This window comes from Cutaneotrichosporon oleaginosum (assembly GCF_008065305.1).
Source record: "Cutaneotrichosporon oleaginosum strain ATCC 20508 chromosome Unknown ATCC20508_contig04, whole genome shotgun sequence".
Taxonomy (NCBI): Eukaryota; Fungi; Basidiomycota; class Tremellomycetes; order Trichosporonales; family Trichosporonaceae; genus Cutaneotrichosporon; species Cutaneotrichosporon oleaginosum.
The window spans coordinates 703,698-725,842 of NW_027072173.1; the positions used below are offsets into that span (position 1 = coordinate 703,698).

The 22,145-nt window shown below is 62.9% G+C and overlaps 6 protein-coding genes across 6 annotated transcripts; 2 read left to right on the plus strand and 4 right to left on the minus strand.

The window, feature by feature from the left end:
* Positions 1–1,148: 1,148 nt before the first annotated feature.
* Positions 1,149–2,934, plus strand: COLE_04730 (uncharacterized protein; the record flags this gene model as incomplete). Its single annotated transcript, XM_018427107.2, has 3 exons — positions 1,149–1,241; positions 1,278–1,550; positions 1,714–2,934. The coding sequence occupies 3 exons, from the start codon at positions 1,149–1,151 to the stop codon at positions 2,932–2,934; spliced, it is 1,587 nt and encodes a 528-aa protein (XP_018274875.1).
* Positions 2,935–3,346: 412 nt separating this feature from the next.
* On the plus strand, positions 3,347–7,288 carry COLE_04731 (uncharacterized protein; the record flags this gene model as incomplete). Its single annotated transcript, XM_018427082.2, has 3 exons — positions 3,347–3,540; positions 3,575–3,896; positions 3,929–7,288. 3 exons carry the CDS (start codon positions 3,347–3,349, stop codon positions 7,286–7,288), a joined length of 3,876 nt encoding a protein of 1,291 aa, XP_018274874.1.
* Positions 7,289–7,441: 153 nt separating this feature from the next.
* On the minus strand, positions 7,442–9,583 carry COLE_04732 (uncharacterized protein; the record flags this gene model as incomplete). Its single annotated transcript, XM_018427081.2, has 2 exons — positions 7,442–9,203; positions 9,243–9,583. The coding sequence occupies 2 exons, from the start codon at positions 9,581–9,583 to the stop codon at positions 7,442–7,444; spliced, it is 2,103 nt and encodes a 700-aa protein (XP_018274873.1).
* A 952-nt stretch (positions 9,584–10,535) lies between these two features.
* COLE_04733 (uncharacterized protein) lies at positions 10,536–13,848 on the minus strand (the record flags this gene model as incomplete). Its single annotated transcript, XM_018424685.2, has 5 exons — positions 10,536–11,806; positions 11,842–11,962; positions 12,006–12,304; positions 12,341–13,462; positions 13,497–13,848. The coding sequence occupies 5 exons, from the start codon at positions 13,846–13,848 to the stop codon at positions 10,536–10,538; spliced, it is 3,165 nt and encodes a 1,054-aa protein (XP_018274872.1).
* A 70-nt stretch (positions 13,849–13,918) lies between these two features.
* COLE_04734 (uncharacterized protein) lies at positions 13,919–14,197 on the minus strand (the record flags this gene model as incomplete). The annotated part of the gene is made up of 1 exon (XM_018424684.2): positions 13,919–14,197. One exon carries the CDS (start codon positions 14,195–14,197, stop codon positions 13,919–13,921), a length of 279 nt encoding a protein of 92 aa, XP_018274871.1.
* A 1,697-nt stretch (positions 14,198–15,894) lies between these two features.
* Positions 15,895–18,726, minus strand: COLE_04735 (uncharacterized protein; the record flags this gene model as incomplete). The annotated part of the gene is made up of 1 exon (XM_018420602.2): positions 15,895–18,726. One exon carries the CDS (start codon positions 18,724–18,726, stop codon positions 15,895–15,897), a length of 2,832 nt encoding a protein of 943 aa, XP_018274779.2.
* Between the last annotated feature and the right edge of the window lie 3,419 nt (positions 18,727–22,145).

Consider the following 22,145-nt stretch of genomic DNA (forward strand, 5'->3'; position numbering starts at 1 on the left):
CCTGCACGAATTGCTGACCAGATTATTGGCCCCTGCCATGAACGCGCGACGCGACGCGTTGCTGAATGGAGCAAGACGCGGTCCGAGGACGCGGTGGAGCCATGTATTGGCCCGGGCTCGACGCCCTGGGACCCCTCGACGTCGAAGCCCCCCGAAGCCCTCGAAGGCGTGGTTTGCGTCTCTTGCCGTCAGTGCCGTCAACAATAGTTTCCCGCAGGTACGCAGGGCGACTGGAGGCACGAGAGAGCAAGAACGGAGCTGGAGTCGAGAGCTGTTGCGTCAGAGGTTCAGGACATCCCCACACTTTTTCTACTTTGGCCTCAACTGGGCCGCGAGGCAATTCTAGTCAATTGCCGGAAGCGGCTGTGGCGCATGACCTGTGCCACTTCGGCATCCCTCGTCTCGGCCCCGGCGCTCTGTCCTCTCGCCGCCTCTCGGCTTGTTGTACCTCTGCCTCCGACCATCTCTGCATCATGCTCTGAGACAAACGCTCTTGGTACCCGGTACGTACTCCTCAAGCCCCAGGCTCAGCTGCCTTGGTTCCCGGAACCTGCACTGCGCCACAAGGCCAAGCGTCTCTCCCTCCCCCGTCATTGTCATGTTCATCGCCCCACATCCACGCCTTCTCAACCACTCCGCACATCGCGTCCTTTACTCTTGCACTCTCCTCCGTTCGCGCACTCATTTATCCACTGCAACCTCCTTGATCCTCCGCATCCCCATTTACTACTACGACATTATCTCGATCGCCGAGTTAGACGCTCATCACCTCCATCAACTCCAGCCGCCGATCAGCGAGCGACTACCGCGTCACGCCGTAACGCCGCTATAAGCCGTCCATCAAGGCTCCTTCATTACCTCTCTTCTGGAACTCGACGCGCCCATTCACTGTGCATCCGCCCACCTCGACACCGACATTTATCTTACTCTCGTTGTACTTTTGACATCCACTCGACATAGACGCCCGTGCGGCCTGACAGGACACCACCGCCGGCATCCACCGATTCGCCACCGACCGGTCTCTCGCCAAGACCGAGGCTGATTCTCCCAGCCGAGCCGAGGGACGGTGCCTCCCCTCCCCGACCGACTTCTTGCCTTCTTGCTCCCCACCGCCTCCTCTGCCTCCACAACCTCCGCACTTTGCGGACATGACGCGCGCCCGCGACCTCGCGATGCCAATGCCGCCGATCGACCTCCGCGACATCGACGGCGGCCCGAGCACCCCCTCACCCTTTGAGATTGTACGTGCATCCAACCCGAACCCGTCGCTAATTCAGAAATCGCTCGCGTATGGTCGCCCTCGCGCGCTCCCGACGTCGGTCTCAAACGGATCAGTCGCCTCGGATTGCTCCGTGGGCACAGAGGCAAGCGCCTCCACTGCTGCCAGCGACGAGCCGCAGACGCCCGCATCGGCCCTTGCCGGGTTAGCCCTCAGCTCGTGCGAAGTCACCCCACTCTCAACTCCTCTCATCTCACCTGCTTCTGCAACCGTAACCGGCAAGCGCCACCGCGACGAATGGACCATGGATGAGGTACAGCTTCTCGAGAATGTGAGTATCGCAGAGCGTTTCCGATAGTGTTCGCCTGGAAGGTCGACAGGCTTCTTTTCCCTGGTCACGTCAAGGTGACGCCCGGTGGCGCCGCCGTACCCTGTGATGGGGAACATGAGGATGTCGCTTCGCTTTGAGATGCTGTGGAGGTACTAACCCTTAGGTTCTCGCTCGTCCACCTCCCGATTTGCACTTTCCTCCTGGCTCGATGCCTCCGCCGGAGGTGATTGACGGCCTAACTTCGGCGATACTCGAGACACTAGGCCGAGACGAGGACAAGCCGAAGACATCAATCGCGATCGACATTGATTGCTCTTCCATTGATGTCTGGCCTCATTCGTGGGACGCGACACGGCATAAGCTTGCCGCCTTGGCGCTGGCTGACACCCGTCTCGGCGCCGAGCTTGCCAATCGCAAGCTCACCCGACAAGAGCGCTTAGCGCGCCCAGGCCTCAAGCGAGTGGGTTCTATGGACTATCTTGATGACGAGGATGGTGGCATGCCGAGCGAGCGCATAGGCCGCGTCCTCCGCCTCTCTACATCGCTTCAGAACAGCGCGCGCGGTGTCCCCGACCGGACGGCATCCCTCACCGTCCCAGCACCAGCTGCTGCGCGCGCCGCTTCTCTTGGAGCACTCTCTCGTTCTGAGGAACCGCTTAGCATCCCGCGCACGTCTTCCTCCCTATCAGTGAGCTCGGGGGCCAGCGTGAGTCGTCGGCCATCGCTGCTGGCCCGCGGACGCAGCTTCACGGCAGAGGACCTCGAGGGCGAAGAAGGGGACAGCATTGTCTTCGGGCGACGTCTTACTGCTCCACCCGACGAGCTGGCCCCCACCACGCCTCTACCAGCAGCCGAAAACACGCCGGCGGTGGCCGTCCTCTCCCCTTCGCCTCCCGAGGAGCCAGCACCCAAGCGCGCCTCCCTCGGCCGAAGCAAGAGCTACGGCCCATCGCCACGCGATGTGCAAGCGCGCCGCGACTCATTCCTCGCGCCTCCCATGCCCCCTCCTCCCAGAGTACTTGCGCTGGACGAGAGCTCCGCCCCCTCACCGGCCGCGCTCGGCGAGGGACTAGCCACAGCATTCGAGTGGACTGCCCCGAGCCGCACACCGAGCGGATGGGAAAGCGACTCTGATCGTGAATGCCCCCGCACACGTCGGAAGATGAAGGGCACTCTGGCCATGACAGCCCTCAACGCGGCGACGCGCGAGCGCTCTTCATCCCTTTCGAGCGGGAGCTCACGTTCCCGCTCTGCGTCTCTGTCCACGAGCGACGGGGCCAGCACCCCACCCCTCGTCATTTCTATGATGGTGGATGAGGCGGCGCTTGTGCGTGGCGGTGGCCTCCGCTCTCCTTTCGAGGAGAAGACGGTTGAGCTGGCGTAGCTCTCTCCACCGTAGCACGGCGCTGGCGCCGTAGCCGCAGAGGGTCGTCAAAGGTGTAACACTAGTGTATTACCTCGATTGTATGATCTATGAACATTGCCGTGGGAACACTTCATGACGTGGGTGGCTGGGCAGGTGGGTGACGAGCCCCTCAGAGCATTCAAAGGTCGTCTTCCCACAACGCGTCAGGCCTCACACGAGCGTGAGGCAGGCATAACGAGAACTTGAGAGTTAGACGCACATCGCAACGAGACGGTGGAATGCCGAACGACGAGCCCGCACGACAAGTACCTGAGTCCAAATATCCATGCATTTGATTCCGCGCCTCCACCTCCACCTCGCTCGAATTATTTGGCGGAGGACATCAACTACGACCACACCAAGGTCCATCATATCCTCTCCAACATTCGCCATGGTCACCGCCCCGCTCACCGGCTCGGCCTTGATCAAGGCGCTGAAGGGCGCCTCCGATCCTCCCGTCGCTGGAGGCCCGACAAAAATCGCCCTCGCCGCAGCCGCTTGGGCGGACGAAGGCCTCGTCGTGCCGCGCAAGGCCGACGTGATCCGCGACTGGGTGCTTGAGGCGTGGGCACGGCCAAAGACCGGGTAAGGTTGCAGTCTGCAGCAATGCTGACGGCAGACAAAGCGCCATCGCGAACGCAGACTACCACCAGCTCCTTGTGGACGTCTCGAAGGCGTGCGCCGCGCCGGCGCTGGCTCCGCTGTCGCTGCTCGGGACGTACATCTCGAGCGCGGTGGACGACAACGAGCTTGGCCGGGCCGCCGCTGAGTCTCTTCCGTTGCTATTTGGCGAAGGCGTCAAGTCGGACGCGTGGGCCGACATGCTTGGCCGCCTCGTTACGGCCCTCGAGACCGGACCGTGGAACTCGCTGGCGCCAGCAGCGCGGCTCATCTGCTCCGGCCTCGCTACCTCCCTCCCCACGTCTCCTAACGCTAAGAAGGTGAGATTGTTCTGCAATTATTACTGATACAGATCGCGCAATCCCTCCACGCCAAGCTTCCCGCCGTCGCCGGCGCGCTGCATGCCCATCCCCAGTTCAGCGAGGTCATCAGCCCCATCCTCCCCGCCCTCTTCTTCCCACTCGGTGTTCTCCAAACCGTCGAGCCATTGAAGCAGCTGCTCAGTCACCTCCTCCCTCCCTCTCCGTCACCCACCTCGGAATCGCTGTCACCGGCACTCGGCTTCGTCCCCGTTGCGCTCTCCGCGTTTATCGACGCTACCAAGCAGCACCAATACACCCTCTACGGCAAGGCGGACAAGGACAAGCCGCTCGAGGTCTACATCGCCGACCGCACGCGCGCAGCGGTCATTCCCGCCCTAGGTGCAGCATTGGATCTTCTAAATCGCTTGGAAGACGGGGCGTTGGCCCGACCCTCCTCTTCCACTGCCGCACCTGCTCTGGGCTTCGCTCTCTGGAGCTCCCGCCTGGCGCTGTGGGAGCGTGTGCTGCAGTGGGGTGGATACCTCGAGACGGACAGCAAGGCCGCTGCCCTCGTCACCGCCGAGGCGCGCCGTGGCTCGACCGCACTAGCAATGTACGGTGCCACCGAGGGGCAGGGTGCCGAGGAGGGGTTGGCAGGCCGCGTCCTTCGCACGCTCGACGCGCTCGAGCGGCTTGATCACGCCCGCTCGGCGCTCGGCACAGATGTTGTGGGATGGTGCCTTGCCGCGCCAGAACGGTGCCACCTCCCTGCGAGGACGCTGCTTGCATCCATTCTTCGGTATCACGTCCTCACCCACTCGTTGGAGCAGTACTTTGTGCTCCTCGCGGATGCTATCCGCGGTCTTTTCGATCCGTCTCTGCCATCCGAGGCTCTCGACCCGTTGTACACCCTCGTGGCGACTGGGCCACTGACGGAGCGTGCCTTCCGCGCCGACCTGAGCGCGGCAGTGCGCGGTGTCAACCTCGGCGGGCGGCGCGGCGCCGTTTGGGCGTCGATTCTGCGCCTGCTCGCTGCTCGCGCGAGAGAGGGCTTGGAAGGTGCCGAGACCGGAGGGAAGAGGAAGCGCGGAGTGTCCCCATGTGGTGCGCGCCTCGCCGCTGTCCTCTCCCGCCTTGTCAAGGTCATGTTGGACGCCAGCGCCCGTGCACGCGCCGGCGACGACGAGGAGGTCGTCCAGGAAGCTGTAGCGGCATTTGGAGATGAGTGGCCCGCGGTGGCGGAGGGAAAGAAGAAGCGCAAGTCGATGGGAGGAGACGATGCTGCAGAGCTCCTCTTCGCCGCTCGGCTGCGGGTGGCCCGTGCCGCCGGCCTCTTGCACCGTGACGAGGAATTTATCACGCGCACTCAGCTCGCGAGCGTCGCCGCGACATTTACGCTTCCTGAGCTGCGCCTCGAGGCTTTCCACTTCCTGTACACGGCCCTCGCACTCCGCCAAGAGGCTGCAGTGGACAGCGGGGTCATCGACGCGCTCTTGCCTACCCTCACCGCCTCCTCTAAAAAGGCGTGGAGCGGCCGCGACGCGAACGTCTCAGAGAAGACCCTCGCCGCAGCGGCATGGACTCTGGCTGCAGAGGGCGGACTTTCCGTCTTCGAAACCGCCCTCCCCGCCCAGCTCGACACATTGGCCTCGACGATCGTGGCGCGCACCGGCCCAGTCGAGGAGGATGAGGGGCTGAGCGTGCGCCGCGCCCTCGCCCGTGTCCTCGGCACCGCCGAAACGTGGGAGCTTTCCTCGCTCCGCGCCGCGCTCCTTCGCGCCCTCGTCACGGCGGCAAAGGAGGGCGGCGGCTTCGCTGTCCTCGCGGCGTCCCCCGCGCCGTGGTTGAGCAAGAGCGCGCGTGGCGCCCTGATCGCAGCCGCGTACGAGGCGGACGCGAATGCTGAGCCCGGGACCCGAGACGCCATCCGAGCCTGGCTTGCGCGCCTGGCGGAGGGAGATGTCCTCGGCCCACTCACGCAGGCAAGCACGCTCAAGCACCTCCTTAAGACCGCAGCTGGCGCCGAGGACGCGACCCTCGAACTCGTCGCTCTCGGCTTCACCTCCGTGGTGAAAACTGCGGCGCGCGACCCGGCCCCTCTTACCGCCGCGATCGGCGTCCTGAAGAAGCCTTACAAGGCGATGGACGTGCGATCCCGCGCGGCCGCCGCGTTCTTCGACGCTGCCAACCCCAGCGGATGGGAGGGAGAGCTGCGCGCCGCTGCGGAATCGCTCGCGTCCGAGGCGAGGAAGAACCTCCCTGCATCCACCCTCGGCGCCGACCCCGCCCGCCTGCGCGCCCACCTCTCCCTGGCGCGCTTCGAGGCACGCCTCGGCCGCGCAGTAGAAAGCGGTAACCTCCTCCCTGCCGTCTTGGCGTCGCGCGACCCCGCGGCCGCCACCCCCGCGCTGGAAGCCATCGCGCTCGCCTCGGACACGGACACGACGCTGGCGGCATACCTCACGCTGCGGTCGTTCGGGGGCACGGCGCTCGACGCCGCCTTCGCGGGCATCGCAGCGTCCCTCACGGCGGAGGCGTACGCTGCGGCATTCGCGGCCCTCCTTCCCCTCCTGCCGCGCGCGGGCGCGTTGCGCGCCACGCGCATCCTCATCTCCGCGCCCGTCAGCGGGTCTGGGCGCGCGCTCGCCGCCGTCCTCCCCGCCCTCTTGTCAGCGCTCGAGGGCGCCGCGGCCACGCATGACGCTGCCGTGTTGGAGGAGACGCTGCGCGTCGTTAGCGCGCTCACGGACGACCGCACGGGCCTGCTGCGGCCCACGGACGCGGCCATCCTCTTCGCCGTGCTCAGCACCATCCTCCTCCCCGGTGCGGCGCCGACGGCCGCGCCTGACGCCGACATCGTGCCCCTCGCCCTCGCCCCGCTACTTACGCTCACGCGGCACCGCGGCGACTTGCTTGTCGCGCACCTCCCCAGCGTGGTCGGCACGTTGGCGGCGTTCTTCCCGCTTCTGCAGCGCGCACGAGCGGGGCTGCGGCACAAGGCGCGGCGGCCGTGGTGGTTTGCCATGGGCACTGAGCAGGTCGCCACTGCGCACGCCGCCCTGCTGGCCCGTACCCTCTCTTCGCTCGCCGTCGCCAAGATCGGCACGGGGACGCGCACCCTTGCTGGCCCTCTCGCCAAGCATGCGCCAGCAATACTTGTCGCTTACGCGCGCGCTGCTAGTGACCCGTGGGCAGCGCTGCCGCCTGCTGTGCGCCGTGAACTCGAACCAGGACTCTTCGCGCTTGCGGACGTCATTACTGCTGGTGGACGCGCCGATGGGCGAGGGCGCGAGGGTGAGGGTGTTGGCGTGCCGTTTGGTCTTGGAGAGGCGCACGGCGAAGCTGAGCGTGAAGTTTGGGCCGAGGTGTGGAAGACTTGGGCTCGGAAGAGGTACACTGGCCGTGGATAGTAAATGGGGGCAACACTACACAGATGCATGTTCACATGGTGCTGATGTATGAGTGACGGTCGGAACGATATGGACAGGGCGCCTGGCCCGGTGCGGATCTCTGCAGTACTCTCGCTGACGCTCGCTCACTGTCTCTCGCTCGCGCCTGTCTATTCAGTGGCCGTTTGTGCGCTGACCCAAGAGCGCCGCCAGCATGTCCTGGTTCGGCGCACCGGGGTACGGCATCATGCCGGGCGGGCGGGGACCGCCGGGACCCATGCCGGGAGGAGGGCCAGGGGGACCTCCTGGGTAATAGTTGGGCGGCAGATAGCCCTGCATGGGCGGAGGAGGCGGCCCATAGCCCGGTCCACCAGGACCCATGGGCGGGCGGCCGTATTCCGCGGGGTGAGGGCCGCTGGGACCGCCGCCCTGGAGATTGCGCAGGAGCTCATCAGGCGACGGACCAGGACCACCGAGGCCGCCCGGCGGCGGGCCGTACATTCCGGGGTGAGGGGGGAGCATGCCCATGGGATGGGGGCCGGGAGCACCACGCTGCAACATTTGAAGCAGGTGATCGCCAGCCGGAGGAGGGACCATGCGGTCGTAGAAGGGTGGAGGGGGGTTGACGGGCAGCTCGCCCATGCCTGGGCGAGGGTAGCCTGGCGGACCAGATGGGGGAGCACGCTGGGTGGGGAACGGATAGCCGCGAGGGTCTGAGCCGGGAGGCGGGCTTGGATAGTGGCTGGCGCGGTGCTGCTGCTGCGGCATCATGTGGGGAGGCATTTCCGGACGCTCGGGACTCAAGTCGGGACGCGAAGCCTGGCGGCTCGGCTGCTGGTGAATGAAATCACGAGGACCATCGGTAGGCGAATGAGCATAGTGGAGACCAGGTGGCATTGTGGGAGGATATTGATCGCCAGGGAAGGTGGGAAGTTGGCCGAGGTTAGAGGGCGGGCGCTGCTGACCCATCTCCATTGAGGGGGGTGCTGGGCTGATGCCCTTTGTCGAAAGTACGCCCATGAGCTTGGCGAGGTGGTCATCCGTGTTAAGAGGGCCGGGGCTCGGCGACGGTTGCTGCGGCTCAGATGGGCCGCGCATAATGGGGCTGATCTGGCTCGGCCGAGCCTGTGGCAGCTGCTGTGGCGGCATAGATGCTGGTGCAGAAGGAACAGGGGGCACAACAGCGGATGGGGGCTGGACAGGCAAGGAACCCGGCACTGGCGTGCTGCCTTGCGCAAAGAAACGCTGGAAGCGGCTCTGGAACGACGGCAGCGACTCGTTCTTGTCGTCCGGTTCATCGTCATCATCGTCGTCGATAACAGTGCGTTTCTTGAAGTAGCTAGCATTGTTGACTTCCTTGGGCTTTGCCGGTGGTTTGATGGTCTGTGTCGTTGACGTGTCGTGACCACCAAAGAAAGACACGAGGGGCTTTTCAGTGGCACGCCAGTTGTCGACACCACCCGCAGCGCGGGCCTTCATAGCGCGCTTGTGGGCCGCAATCTTGTCCTCGCCAGGCACGAACTGAACGAGCCCTTCACCTGCGGTGTCGCCGCCGGCCGAGCTGGAGGCTATCGCGGGGTCCTCGATTGCGGGGGTGTCGTCGGTCATCCACGCGGGCTCGACGCTATCGTCGTCGTAACGCGGGCCACTGAAGCCTGGGGGGCCGCGGCGCGCACCTTCACCATTACGGGTGTGATGGAGGGAAGGTTGTTGCCGGTCGCCCCGGCGCCAGTCACCTTCGTCCCTCCGCCGCCGCTCGCCTCCGCCCTTGTCGCCGTCACGCTGCTGCCTAACCTCGTCGCCGCCGAGACGCAAACCACGCTCTCCGGAGGGCCGCATAGCAAACTTGCCCATGGGTCCGCCAAAGTTGCCGCGGCCTTGTTCAGCGATCGCCGGGTCTATATTGGGATTGTCCTGCTGCGGCTGGCGGCGCAACCTGCTGTCAGTCTCCATGTCACGACAACCCTGCACCTACCCGATGTTCCGTGTCCCTCCACGGCCGAGGCTTCGACCACCTATGCCGATGCCGACACCGAAGCCAAAGCCTTCTCCAAAGCTACCAGCGCCGCCAGTGCGACGACCACCAGGCACGTTGATGCTCGCGATCGCGGGATCTTCAACGCGTGCTGGCGGAAGAGGGCCAAACCAGTCCTGTAGAGGGGGGAGTATGGGTGTTCTTGCCTTCTTGCTGAGACGCAGGAGCTCATAGCGTGTGTACACTTTGAGGGGGCCGCGTGGTCTGGATGATGATTCAGCCGATGCAGGTGTCGAGGAAGACCCAAGACCAGGCGGCACGAGACCGAGGATGGCGTTCATTTCTGGGTCTTCGATCGCGGAGTGAATCAACTCTGGTGAGAGAGCAGCGAAGTGATTGAACTGCGGCGACGTTGCTAATGCCGCTTGTGGTGAGGCTGTCAGGGGATGTCAAGAGTAGAGAGAGAGAGAGAGAGAGTGAGTGAGAGGGAAGTAGAGAAGGCGGGAGTTGGTCAGCGAGGGGGCGGGTGCAAGCAAGATAGGCGCGAAAGAGAAGGCGTTGGGATTGGGAGGACGAGTGAGGGGGATAGAGGTGGGGAATGGTTGTAAGGGTGGAAGATCGAAGTGGTGAGCAGCGCAGACGAAGGAGCGAGTAATAAATGACGAGTAAGGTGATGGGACGGAGCGCAATGGGTCGGAAGTGCGATGAGGTTGGGGTAGCGGAGGTCAGCAATGTGAACGGGGCAGCAAGAGGATGAGACGTACAGGGCCCCATTGTTGCGACGGAGACTCGGGGCTCGGATCACAGAGGGGGTGGCGATGGAGAGTGGATATGCCGAGGGGAGTGAGGGGAGGGGAGAGCAAGGGAGTTGAGATGATGAGGAGTTGAGTAGAAGTGATGGTGAAGACGAGTGATGAGTAGAAGAGAGGAGGATGATGGATATCGAGCGAGACAAGGGAGGGAGGGAGGGAGGGATACGAGGGATGATAGTGCCAGTAGTGCGAGTGAGTGGATACCGAGGAAGGTCACTCCAAGGAGGGAGGGCCTTGAGGGCCTCGAGTGGGGGGGGGGGCGAGAGCTCAAAGGCACCAATTCGACCTCTTTCACCGCAGCGTCACCGTCCACCATCACTCGAGATTGATTCCGCTCACCCAACCCCCCCCCCCCCACCATTCCCATTCCACCCAAACGCCACCATCATTCAGTTCGCTCTGCCCCACACATACACACCTACTGTACAAGCATGCATGTCCTTCACCCACAGCTCAACACACGACATCGGAAAGTCTAGATCTAGTACCCATACCCACCCCGCGGCTGCCCGTACGGGGGCGCCTGCGAAGGGCGTCCGTAAGAGTCCAGCATGCGATTGCTACCTGCCGAGCCGGGGCGGTTGTATGCGTCGAGAATCTGGCCGCTGCCTGCCGATCCCGGTCGATTGTACTGGTCCAACATGTGTGTGCTACCGGCTGAAGGACGCCGGCCGTACTGGTCCAACCTCTGAACGCTGCCCTCGGATGGGCGCCGGCCGTAGTCGGCCGGGCCGCTGCCATTGCTCGTCGTGCGCGACATGGCCTCGTCGTAGAGAAGGTGGCCGGCGCTGCCCGAACGAGAGCGGGTTCCCTGTGTCTGGGGGTAGCCGGGCGGGCCAGCTACCTGCGCATACTGTTCAAGAGCATCGCCAACACTGCCCCGCGAGCGCGCAGGGTAGAGATCGCGCGCGCTACCGCCACTTCCCTGACCGCGGGGGTGGTGGCCCATGCTGTCATTTGAGGTGCGGCCACCCAGATCAGTCGAGCTGCTCGTGCCGCGGTGCGCCAAGGGCGGGCGCTGGAACGAGCTGGGCGGGTACGGAGTGCCGCCGCTGCCGCCGGACCATGGCACGAGCAGAGGCGCCTCACTGTCCTCTCGGTCGCGCCCTCCCCCGTACCGTCGAGGTGCGCCCGTGGGCATACCGTATGTGTCGGACCGGGCGGGGTCAGATAGCAGCTCGTCCGTCGACGGATTGTACACGCGCTGGAAAGACGCGTTGGACTGTGCTAGGACCACCGGTCCGCCACCGACACCGCCGTAAAGGCTGCCGGCATCGCTGCCGTTGCCGTCCATCTTGCTGAGCGCCATTGTCGAGGCGATCGACTTGGTCTCCCAATCTTCCTGCTGGCGCTCGTCTGCCGGTCCGTCGCGCTCGGGGTTGTACTCGAGGTTCTCCTCGCGGACAGCCTTGATCTGCACACCATCGCGGGCATTCTTGGCGGCAAACCACGGGTACGGCTCCAGCACCTGGCGGGTGAGAGACTCCTGACTCTTGTGAACCATGACACCGAACAGCTTGTCCGGAAGCAAAGATGGGTTAAGGAAGCGCTTCTCGAGGTCGGACGCCTTGATCCGCTTCTCCGTCATTGCCTTGCGGTTCTGGATCTCGATCTCCTGCGGGGATGGACGGTAGTAGCGGAAATCAGCCTCGGCAGTCTTGACCATGAAGATCTTGAAGACGATCAGGATGGGAATAGGAGGCGCAGCAGCGATGAGGTACCAATAGTACCCAGGGCGGACAAGTGCCACGGCTGTCTTGTTAGCGCGGTAGGACAAGGCAACTCACTGAGCACCATGAGGAGCTGCATGAGAATGACGCCGACGTAGAGGCGGTTAACGTAGACGTTCCACATGCGGCCACCGCTCTCAGCCTTGGTGATGTAAACGTACAGCAGCTGGTACTTGTACTGCAGTGTTAGCCAAGTTGACGGTCCACGTAGCGGGACTCACCACCATGAGCGAGAAGCAGAAGGCAAACAATGCGCCAATAGCCACAAGAGGAGCGAGCGGCGCGTACACCAAGCCCACAGCAGCGATGAACAAAAGGTTCACCACAACAATGCTGTACTCGAACGAGGGTGGCCTGGTGATGTCACGAATGTCACGTGGAGTGTACGAGAACATGACGCGGCGCCATGATACCATGGCCAGCTTGATGAGCTGAATGAGCTCAAAGAAGAGCAGGAAACCACGAAGCGGCAGCCATGTGAGCCAGTAATTACTGAAGCTAACGTATGCGCGCTGGATGTCTGTAGGTTAGCGCATGAAAAGAATTTGCGACTCACTCCATGGGAGCTCCTTGAGATTGTTGAGAATGCCGCCTGCACCACGGTTATTGGTAAGATCCTGGATGATGCCCAGGATAAAGTTGAAGAAGAGGGAGAGCAAGACGAGCACGATGAGCGACGACACGATCATGAAGAAGAAGTAGCGAGCAATGACGCCGCGGTCAAGCTTCGAGCGGGTAGGCGCGCCCTGTTTCTTGGAGATGCGCCGGATTATGTAGGGCAGGAGGAAGCCGAAGACGCCCTGCACGGTCGCGGGAAGGACACCAGACACAACATTGAGCGACCATGGACTGGCGGCCTGCCACGCCCCAATGAAGCCGACATACTGCGACAGTGCACCGAGGTTGGCAAGAATGGCAACCAGTGTGAGGGGCAGGGTGTTGAGGAAGCAGACGACGGCGATCCAAACGAAGCCAAAGGTTCGCGCTGTCGCAATCTCGGCGGGATCCTTGGCTAGATTCTCCCAGAGAATGTCGCGTGGGGGTGGGGCAAAATGGAGCCTCGCACCGCCAAGCTCTTTGAGCTTGCCCTGGTGGCGACGGGCGATGCGGTGCGCCTCTGCAATCGTGCGGAACGTGATGAAGCCATAGTTCTCGCCTTCAATGCGCTGCATGGGCTTGCCCTGCTTGCGCGCCTTGCGCTCCTGGCGGATGAGCGAATCAATGACCTCGCGGCGCGCGTCGATTTTATCGCGCAGAAACTTGACTTGCTTGGCAAAGTAGTCGATGGCGTCGTGCTTGGTTCCTCCGATGCCCATGAAGCCACCCTTACGGACCGTAGGGCGCTTGGCAGCCATTTTGTCGTGCTTGAGATACTTCGTCAAGGCGCGCTCGAGATCACGGACGGCTTCGTTGTGGTCGTGCACAAGCTTGGGGAAGTCGCCCAACCGGCGGCCGATGGTCGCGCAGTCAATCTCGTCACGGATCTTGATGCCGTCCACCTTGAGCTGGCCCATGAGGTGCACGAGACCCTCGTCGCTGCGGTACGTCTTGGGAACCTGCGTAATCATAAGGGTGCGCGAGTAGATCTTGCTCGTGTAGCCCGGAGAGCGAAACCAGTGGTGGCGGAGCATAACGACGGCGTGCCAGTTCTGCCACACAAAGAACATGACAGTCAACGCTGAGGTCAGCAGTGCGCCCGCGCACACACCCACTAATGAGGTACGACACGGCCAATGTGCCCCAGATAAAGTTGCCCTGGACGTTCATGGAGGTAAGCATGCCGAGACCTTGCTTGTCGGCGGCCGCCACCTTGTTATCGGGGTTTCTGTTGTAGAGGACGTAAAGAATGATAAGGACGACACCGTAGACTGAAACGACGGCAAAGATCCAGATCAGCATGCGGACAAAGCGGAGGAAGACGGTCGCGTCCATGCCAATATTCTTGATCATCTCGTGCTCCTTGACGTGAATGACGGGGCTAAGCCATGCGAAGAAGCTGCCAGAGAGGGCCGGGGGTGGTGGCTCGTAATCTGGGTCGTCGAGGGGGTTGGTCGGTGGAGGCATACCATATTTGATCTGGCGTAAGCTGAGGCGGGCGCAGGAGGGGATGACACGCACTTTTGGAGCATAGACCTTACTCTGTCGCGGACGGAGTAGGGAGAAGCATATAAAGGTGAGGAGCTGGTGTCAGCGTGTATCTTTGTTCCCCGTGTTCTGGTAGTTTGGAGGCGCTGGCGTCGACCGGGAACGCCGAACCGCAGGAAAGCCGACCATCAGGAGCGGCGGACCGGCAGGGGAGGATCGCGAGGAAGCAGGCGATCAAGTCGAGGCAAGGCGAGGCTGCGTTCGCCGTTCGCCGTTCGCCGTTCGCCGTTCGCAGCTCGCGTGAGACAGAGGTCGGGCCTCGAGTCATGCGCAGGTCCCTGGTCGCCCCTCAACAAAGCAGGCTCGCAGCCTCCACTGCGCAGTCAAGCCTCTTAACCTGGGCCGCCTTCCCACACTATCGCACGGCGCTTGCCGATACGATCCATCCTCCACGCCAGCGTGACCATTTCTGATCCCTTCCACCTACTCCGAGCAAAGACTTACAGAGATACCAGTCATCAATCCGACCTGCGTAGCGACACCATAGGCACTAGACTTGAGCTGCCTCTCGTGTGCCTGCACGGCGTTGGAGAAGAAGCTGAGGGCATCGTCCCCGCCGCTTGCCTGGGTGGAACTCATAGCGGCGTGCTAGCGCGTGTGAAGGGTGCGCAGGTATTGGTGATGCTTGTGGGCAGTGAGATATGGGTGATGGGATGAGAGGGTGAGGTGAGGGAGTCTCGTGCGAGCGCAGGAAACTTGTAGCGCAAGTGGAGGCGCTGGTCGTCAAGCGCTGTCCGAGAAGCTGTGCTCGGAGAGGGGCCGAGCCGAGGAGTCGTCGAGCGGAAGGTATCCAGAGGCCAGCTCCGAACAGTGGTTTAGAGAGCGAGGGAGGAGAGAGAGTGATGTGGAGAATGGAAAGTACGAGGGGATGGAGGAGAGGGAGAGGGAGAAGAGGAATGAGGAGGAGAGGTGGGTGATGGGCATCAAAAGTGGGTCTGAGCGTGCTTGATGGCAGGCGCGCGTTGTTTGGTGCCTGGCGCGTGAATGGATTGTGTCCAGAGTTGCCTATGCTGTGGGTGTATTCAAGGCTTGAGAGCTCCCAAAGACGATTAATGGTGATGATGAATGAGAATGCGAATGAGAAAGCATGCTCGAGATCTCGAGACGTGGTGCATGCGTGCTGCCGTAGTCTGACTACAGTATTCTGGCAAATCTACTGACGTGCATGCATCACACTGGAGATGAGAGAATGACACGAAGGGTGGCCCCCCCGAAATCGCATGGCAAGTCTGGAACTGCTCTTATTACACCCACCTGGGGCCCACTTCGCACTCTTCGGTGTAAGGCGAGAGAAGAGAATGAATGCAGAAACGGAGATACAGGCGTCAGCCTCCTAACGAGGGCCTATGACGGAGGAATGAATACGGAACCACGTGGCCTAGCCCGAACGGTGATATCGGCGATATCGGGGATGGCATCGGGAATGGCGTCAGCCACGTGGGGGGGGCGAGCACGTGACATGGTCGTCACGTGACAATGCAGGCGGGAAGGACGTGTGGTGGAGGGTCCGGTGGCGTGAGAGGGCTACACGACCCCCCCCCCGCGAGGAGTCGTGCGACCACGCGCGACGGGGTGGAATTGCATACAGGTGCAGGTCAGAGGGGGCCAATGGCCGCGTCGGTATCGAACAGATATTAGTCGACGAGGAAAGGTTCGGAGAGGGAGGAAGGGTCCGGTGTGTCTGGGCGGGTCGGGGTATGTTGCGTTTCCAGGGCGTCTTTCACTCGGGGTATCCGGCGTCGTGGGCCTCGAGGATGCCGTCTCCGCCGTAGAACGAGAGCTCGGCGCGGTCGAGCCAGCGCTCTGTGCCGGAGGGGACGTCTTTGAAAGAGACTAGCCACTGGGGCTTGCCGTTCGGGTATGCGTTCGTGCGAATCGTCTCGCGATACTTGAAGATTTTGTCAATCGTATGCTGCGCGGTCTCGTGCGGGTTGCGGGGGGTGTACTTGCGGACGTTGCGGGTGTTTACGCGCGGGTGGATGTCATCGTGGAGGGGAGATCAAGTAGGAGGACGGTGGGGCCGCACACTTCCAGTACGCGGAATGGGCCGTAGAAGGTGGGTGTCAGTTTCTTGCTCACTGCAGCTTTGCGTGACGGGGGGTTGAATGCGCGAGTGCTGAGAAGCACCAGGTCGTCTTTGGCGTATTCCGTGAGCTGGTGGCGACTGTTGAATGCGCGAGCTTGTGTCGCCTGCGCGGCTTGGAGCGCCTCAACAGCGTCAATGACCGAGGTGTCGAGATGGTCGAGGAACGCTGCGGCGTCCGCTGTGTCGACACCGGGCGACGCAGCAAACGAGCTGCTCAGCAGGCGCGGGTGAAAGCCCAGATCCAGCTCAAAGGGTGTCTTGCCTGTTGACGCCTGGACGCTGTTGTTGAAGGCGATCTCCAGGAGGGGTAGGAGTTCGGCCCAGTTGTTCTGTCGTGTATTCACGAAGTGACGGAGGGCCTCTTTCAGCGTGCGGATCTGGCGCTCCGTTTGGCCGTCGGTTTGGGGGTGGAAGGATGTTGACATCAGGAGCCGTACACCCAAGGCCTTGGTGATCGCGCGCCAAAACGCGGATGTGAAGCGGGAGTCGCGATCCGAGATGATGTTTCGAGGGAGGCCGTGGAGTCGGACCACATCACGGATAAAGACTTTGGCGATGTCGCTGGCTGTCGCGTTGTCGGTCGTCGGGCATAGGTGCACGCGCTTCGTCAGCTTATCCACGACGACGAGGATTGCGTCAAAGCTGTTGGAGACGGGGAGCTTGACTGCGAAGTCCATGGTGACTGTGTCCCAGCGTGTCGGCGGAATCGGCATGGGCTGGAGCATGCCCGTCGGGGCCGTGTTGGCTGGTTTTGCTTTCTGGCAAGAGTCGCACGAGGCGACGTACGCGTTTACCGCACGGCGCATCTTCGGCCAGAAGTAGTATCGCGCCATGGACAGGTACGTCTTGTCGACGCCGTGGTGAGCTGAGACTTTGGTGTCGTGGTGGTCGTGCATGATTGATTCGCGCAGCTCGTGCGCGGCTGCGGGGATGCACAGCGCGTAGGTGCCGAGTGACGGGCGCCTGATGTAGAGGAGGCCGTCTCGAGAGAGGTAGGGGGAGTGTTTATGTTTGCTCACCGCTGCCATCGAGGTGTCGACGTTGTGCTGCTTGCACTCCTCCAGGATGGGGCCGAAGTGCGGGTCGTCGGGAAGGAGCTTGCGGACATGGCCTTCCAGCTCTGTGTCGTTGCTGCACCGCCAGGCCACGAAGGCGTCAAGCGCGTCGTCGGCGGCTGGTGCGGGGCGTGAGAGGGGTGTGTCGGGGGAACCCAGGGGGGCGCGCGAGAGCTGGTCAACGTGCGCGTGGAGTTTTCCGGGCCGGTGTTTGATAGTGAGGTGCGGCCGGAAGTGTTGAAGTGCCAGAGCCTGACGGATGAGGCGTCCGTTGTCGCCCTTGTAGTCGAGGATCCACTGCAGGGCGGCGTGGTCGGTGATCAGCTCGATCTCGTCACCGTCGATGTAGGGCCTGAATCGGTTCAGCGCCCACACAATCGCGGTGCATTCGAGCTCGGTGGCGGAGTAGTTGGCCTCCGCGGACGTGGTGACGCGGGAGATGTATGCGATGGGCCGGTACTTGCCGTCCGTCCCGGGCTGGGAGATGACGCCGCCGAAGCCCTTGCGGCAAGCGTCAACTTCGACGCGCCATTGATGTAGATCGTAGCGGGGGTGGGCCATAACAGGTTCCGTGGCGACGAGTGACTTGAGGAGCTCGAACGCGGCCAGCTCGTGGGCGCTCAGAGGCGTGTACTTGCCGGTCTTGCGGGACGCTGTGATCTTCTCAGCAAGCGGCCGATTGATCACGGCGTGGTTCGGGATACTGGTGCGGTAGAAGCCGGTCAGGCCATGCCAGCGTTCCAGCATGGGAAGGGTGGTCGGGGGGGTTTGGTTGACGATCGCCTCAACGTTGCGGCCGATGATGCCAATGCCGATCGCCGAGACCGTATGCCCAAGGGCGTCCAGACTCTGGTGGAAAAGATGGGACTTGGCGGGGCCGATGGTGAGACCTGCCTCGATGAACTTGCTCAGGGTCCATGCGACGTGTTCAAGGTGTTCCTCGAAGGTGGTTGAGAAGACGATGACATCGTCGAGATAGGCTAGGGTCCAGCGCCATTTGCCGACTGCAAGTAAGCTGTCCATCATGCGTTGGAAGGTTGCCGGCGCGTTCTTCGCGCCGAAGGGCATGACGAGGGGCGCGTGCAGTCCACGGTGCGTGCGGAAGGCGAGTTTGTCGACCGAGTTGGCATTGACCGGCACCTGGTGGTACCCGCGGTTCGCGTCGAGCGTCGTGAACCAGGCTTTTCCTTCGAAGCTGGACAGGATGTCGTCCATACGAGGTAGGGGGTATTGGTCTCCTTTGGTCACGGTGTTGAGTTTGCGGTAGTCAATGCAGACTCGGGGCTTCCCATTCTGGGTGACGACGATCACGGGGCTGGACCACGGGGAGGAGGAAGGTTGAATCTGCTTGTCGGCAATCATGCGATCGAGTGCTTCGTCAATCGCCTGTCGCTGGCGTGGCGATGCGTGGTAGGGGGCCTGCCCAATTGGCTCGGAGTCGGCGGTGTCGACTGTGAACGTGGTGAGGGTGGTACGGCCAACAGATCCGTTCTGGGAAAAGGCCGCCGAGTGTTGGTGGAGTAGTCGGACGACTGCCGCACGCTGGTCTGAGTTCAGCGCCGGATTGATGTCGACGTCCTTCACAAAGGTGGTGTTGGTCGGCGGTGCAGCGTCGACAGAGGTTGGGGGTGGGGGAAAGGTCGGGTCGACTGTCATGGCGCGACCCACGATCTCGCCAGCGGCCAGCCGGACGGGGCGATCACGCATGTTAACGATCTCACCCATGAATGTTCCGGTTTCCGCCACTACGTGCGCGGCACGCACGGGGAGGTCACTGCCGTGGATCGGCACCGGGTGCATGATGAAGGGGGCGAGTGTCTGGTTTGCTACCTTGTCAACGACAAGCTCGACTCGTGCGCGGTGGTTGGGTAGCACCACGAAGGCTTCGCGCATGCGTACGGCGTGGGCGTGGTCGGCCGAGAAGGGCAGGCGGGCGGCGGGGGCGGAGAACGAGATTGTCAGCGTTCTGTTCCCGCAAAGCGTTGCTGTGCCGCGCCCGAAGTCGATAACTGCCTTGGCGGGGCCGAGTACGTCGGAGCCGATGAGTAGGCCTTCGGGGGCTGCTGAGGCGACGTACAGGCGTACTGGGAGCGTGAGCGGCTGCGTGCAGGGGAAGGTAACGGCGCCGTCGATGTAAGAGAAGACGGTGGACGCGCCGATACCTCGCACGGTGAAGGAGCTGCAGTCGGTCCTCGGTGCGTCTGGGAAGAGGCGGCGGGCGTCGGCCTCGCCGATGAGGGACACGCCGGCGCCGGAGTCAAGGATAGCCCTGACGGTCTTGCCGTTCACGCTGGTCACCGTGTAGGCGGGCGTGAATACGACACCACCCGGGACGTCGTCGGGCTTGGCGTTCTCGGGAGGGGGCTCGGCGAAGTTGGCCTCGGCCTCGTATTTGCGCGGTTGCGCGGCGCTGGGTGTCGGCAGGGTCGGTTGGTCGGGTGGGTGGTCCTCGTTCCAGTGGCGGCCGCCGCATTTGGTGCAGGGGCGCGGGGGGAACTTGTGGTACTTGCCATTGCGGTCGAGATATCCGGTGGCGTTCGGTCCCTGGACTACCTGTCCGGGTTTGAGGGGGTATCGTGCGTCCTTGTCGGAGCGATTAGCGATGGGAATCAGGTTGGGGTTGGTGGGGACGCCGGGGGCGGTCTGGGTGTGTGGGGTCGCCGTGGCTGGGGCGTGGGGGGTGTACTGGGCCTGGCTGGGGAAGGTGCGCCCGCGCGTATTGTTGTGCTGGCGGTTCGAGTTCTGTTCACGAGTGTCGGTCTTCAGGAGGACGGACTTGCGGACGAGGCGAGAGTGGAGGTCGTACAGGGGAGTGTGCACGTCGACGTCGGCCATCTCCACAAAGTCCTCAGGCAAGCCTTCCAGGATGTCATGGGCTAACATGTCGTTCGGGGCGGTGGGATACGCGCGGCGTAGCAGGGCCAGCTTGTCGTAGAAATAGAGGGAGATATCCTCGCCTTTGTTAAGACGACGCTCTCGGGCGCGTGTCGTCAGGTGGCGCTGGTAGCCGTGCTTGCGGAAGGCTTTGCGGAGTAACTCACACCAGGCTTCCCATGTGCGGAGCGCGGTGCGGTCGTCATGCGTGAGGGTGTTGAGCCATTTCTTGGCTGCTCCCTTGAGGACGAAGGGAAGGCGTTGGGTGACCTCACGGTCGTTAACGCCGGACTGATCGATGAGGGTGGTGATGTCGTCGATCCATTCTTCGATGTTGGCATCGCCGCCGTAGTAGTTCGGGATGTCGCCAGTGCGGAGGTGGAATGTGCGGGCGCGGGTCGGCGGAGTGTCCGAGGAGGAGGTGCTCGAGTGCGAGTCCAGGGGGCTGCGGACGCGGCGTGGGGGTGGCGATTGGGGGGGTTCCGCACCGATCCGGTACTGCTCGTTCTCCTCGGCCCGGCGGCAAGCGATGGCGTCGTCCTCTTCCTTGCGGCGTGCCATCAGCTCCACGATGGCTCTACGTTGGCGGGCTCTGACGGCGGCCTCGGCGGGGTGGTGGCTGGAGTGGTGGGAGGTCCGGCGGGAGCCGGTTCGGGAGGCGGCTCTGCTCCGCTCGAGTTGGGCGCGGAGGCGTTCGTTCTCTACCTCGAGGCGTAGCCTGTCGTTCTCGGCCCTGAGGCGGGCGAGCTCGGATGCCTGGTCGCGGGGAACGCTGGTCGCGGATGCGCTCCCCAGGCCGGGTGGCGGCGCGATTATCGTTGAGGGTCCTGCGGGCATGCTGGTATGGTCCGTGGGTGTATCCGTCGGGGAAGGTGTGGAACTCGGGGTTGCCAAGTCGGGAGGGTTACGTGGGCTCGCCAAGGAAGGTGCGTGGGAATCGGGCGAAGGGGGCGCAGATGACGTCACCGAGCGGTCCGAGTCAGGTGAGTCAACTGGGGGAAGGTGGCGGGCCGTCTGCGAGCGCGTTCGTGAGCGGGTTGAGGGTGGCGAGACGGGCTCGGCAGGCACCCGGCGCAGCGAGGGGCGGGTGGGAATCATGGGTGTGCGCCGGTCGGCGGGGGTCTATTAGAGGGGGGGGGTATCTATGGGGGGTATGCGCAGGGAAGGCCGTAGTGGTGGGGCGGTGCACTGGCTGACGAGATAACCCCCGAACGGCGCGGGCGGCGTCATTCGGACTTGGCTAGCTGGCTGCTGCCTTGGCGCGTAGGCGCGGCGACGTTGTCAGAGGTGCGTTGCTCACCGTTGGGGGAAGGCTACGAGCCTACTCGTCCACCAGTGTAAGGCGAGAGAAGAGAATGAATGCAGAAACGGAGATACAGGCGTCAGCCTCCTAACGAGGGCCTATGACGGAGGAATGAATACGGAACCACGTGGCCTAGCCCGAACGGTGATATCGGCGATATCGGGGATGGCATCGGGAATGGCGTCAGCCACGTGGGGGGGGCGAGCACGTGACATGGTCGTCACGTGACAATGCAGGCGGGAAGGACGTGTGGTGGAGGGTCCGGTGGCGTGAGAGGGCTACATTCGGCGTCCTCCCTCTCTCCCGCCATGCCCGCAATTCCAGCTGTAGCCGTTGGCCACTCCAACGCCACGCACATCCAGGGTGATGGCCAAAGTGCATGAACTGTCTCGCTCTTCTAGACTTCCATCTTCTGCAACTTGGAGCTTGGAGCTTGGCCTGACATCACACGTATAATACCGTTGGATCAGTGTCCAGAGCGGAATGGATCAAAGATTCATCTTGAGATCAGGCACCTCTTACAACCCCACCCCGCCGCCTTCGCCGGAATTGTCCACAGCCCCCCATCACAACCAGATGTACATAGATACGTACATATGTGAACCGTACTCTTGCTCTCCCGAGCTCTCGAGTAAGAGCAAAGATTTGTTGTGGCGGGCATTGCTTCTGGGCAAGTCGATGGCCAGGCCTCGAACTGGGACACCTGTGCATGGCCTGCCTTTATCTTTCCCTGAGCCCTGACCGCAGCAGTTTTCAGATATTCCAAGTGGGGTAGACCCTCTTCCATCTTAATCGACCACCCCAATACCCACGTGACCCACCTCCACCCTCTGGCACGTGTCCTGACCCCCTCGTCACTCACCAACATCCATTCCACCCCTCATCCGCCTCATCAACA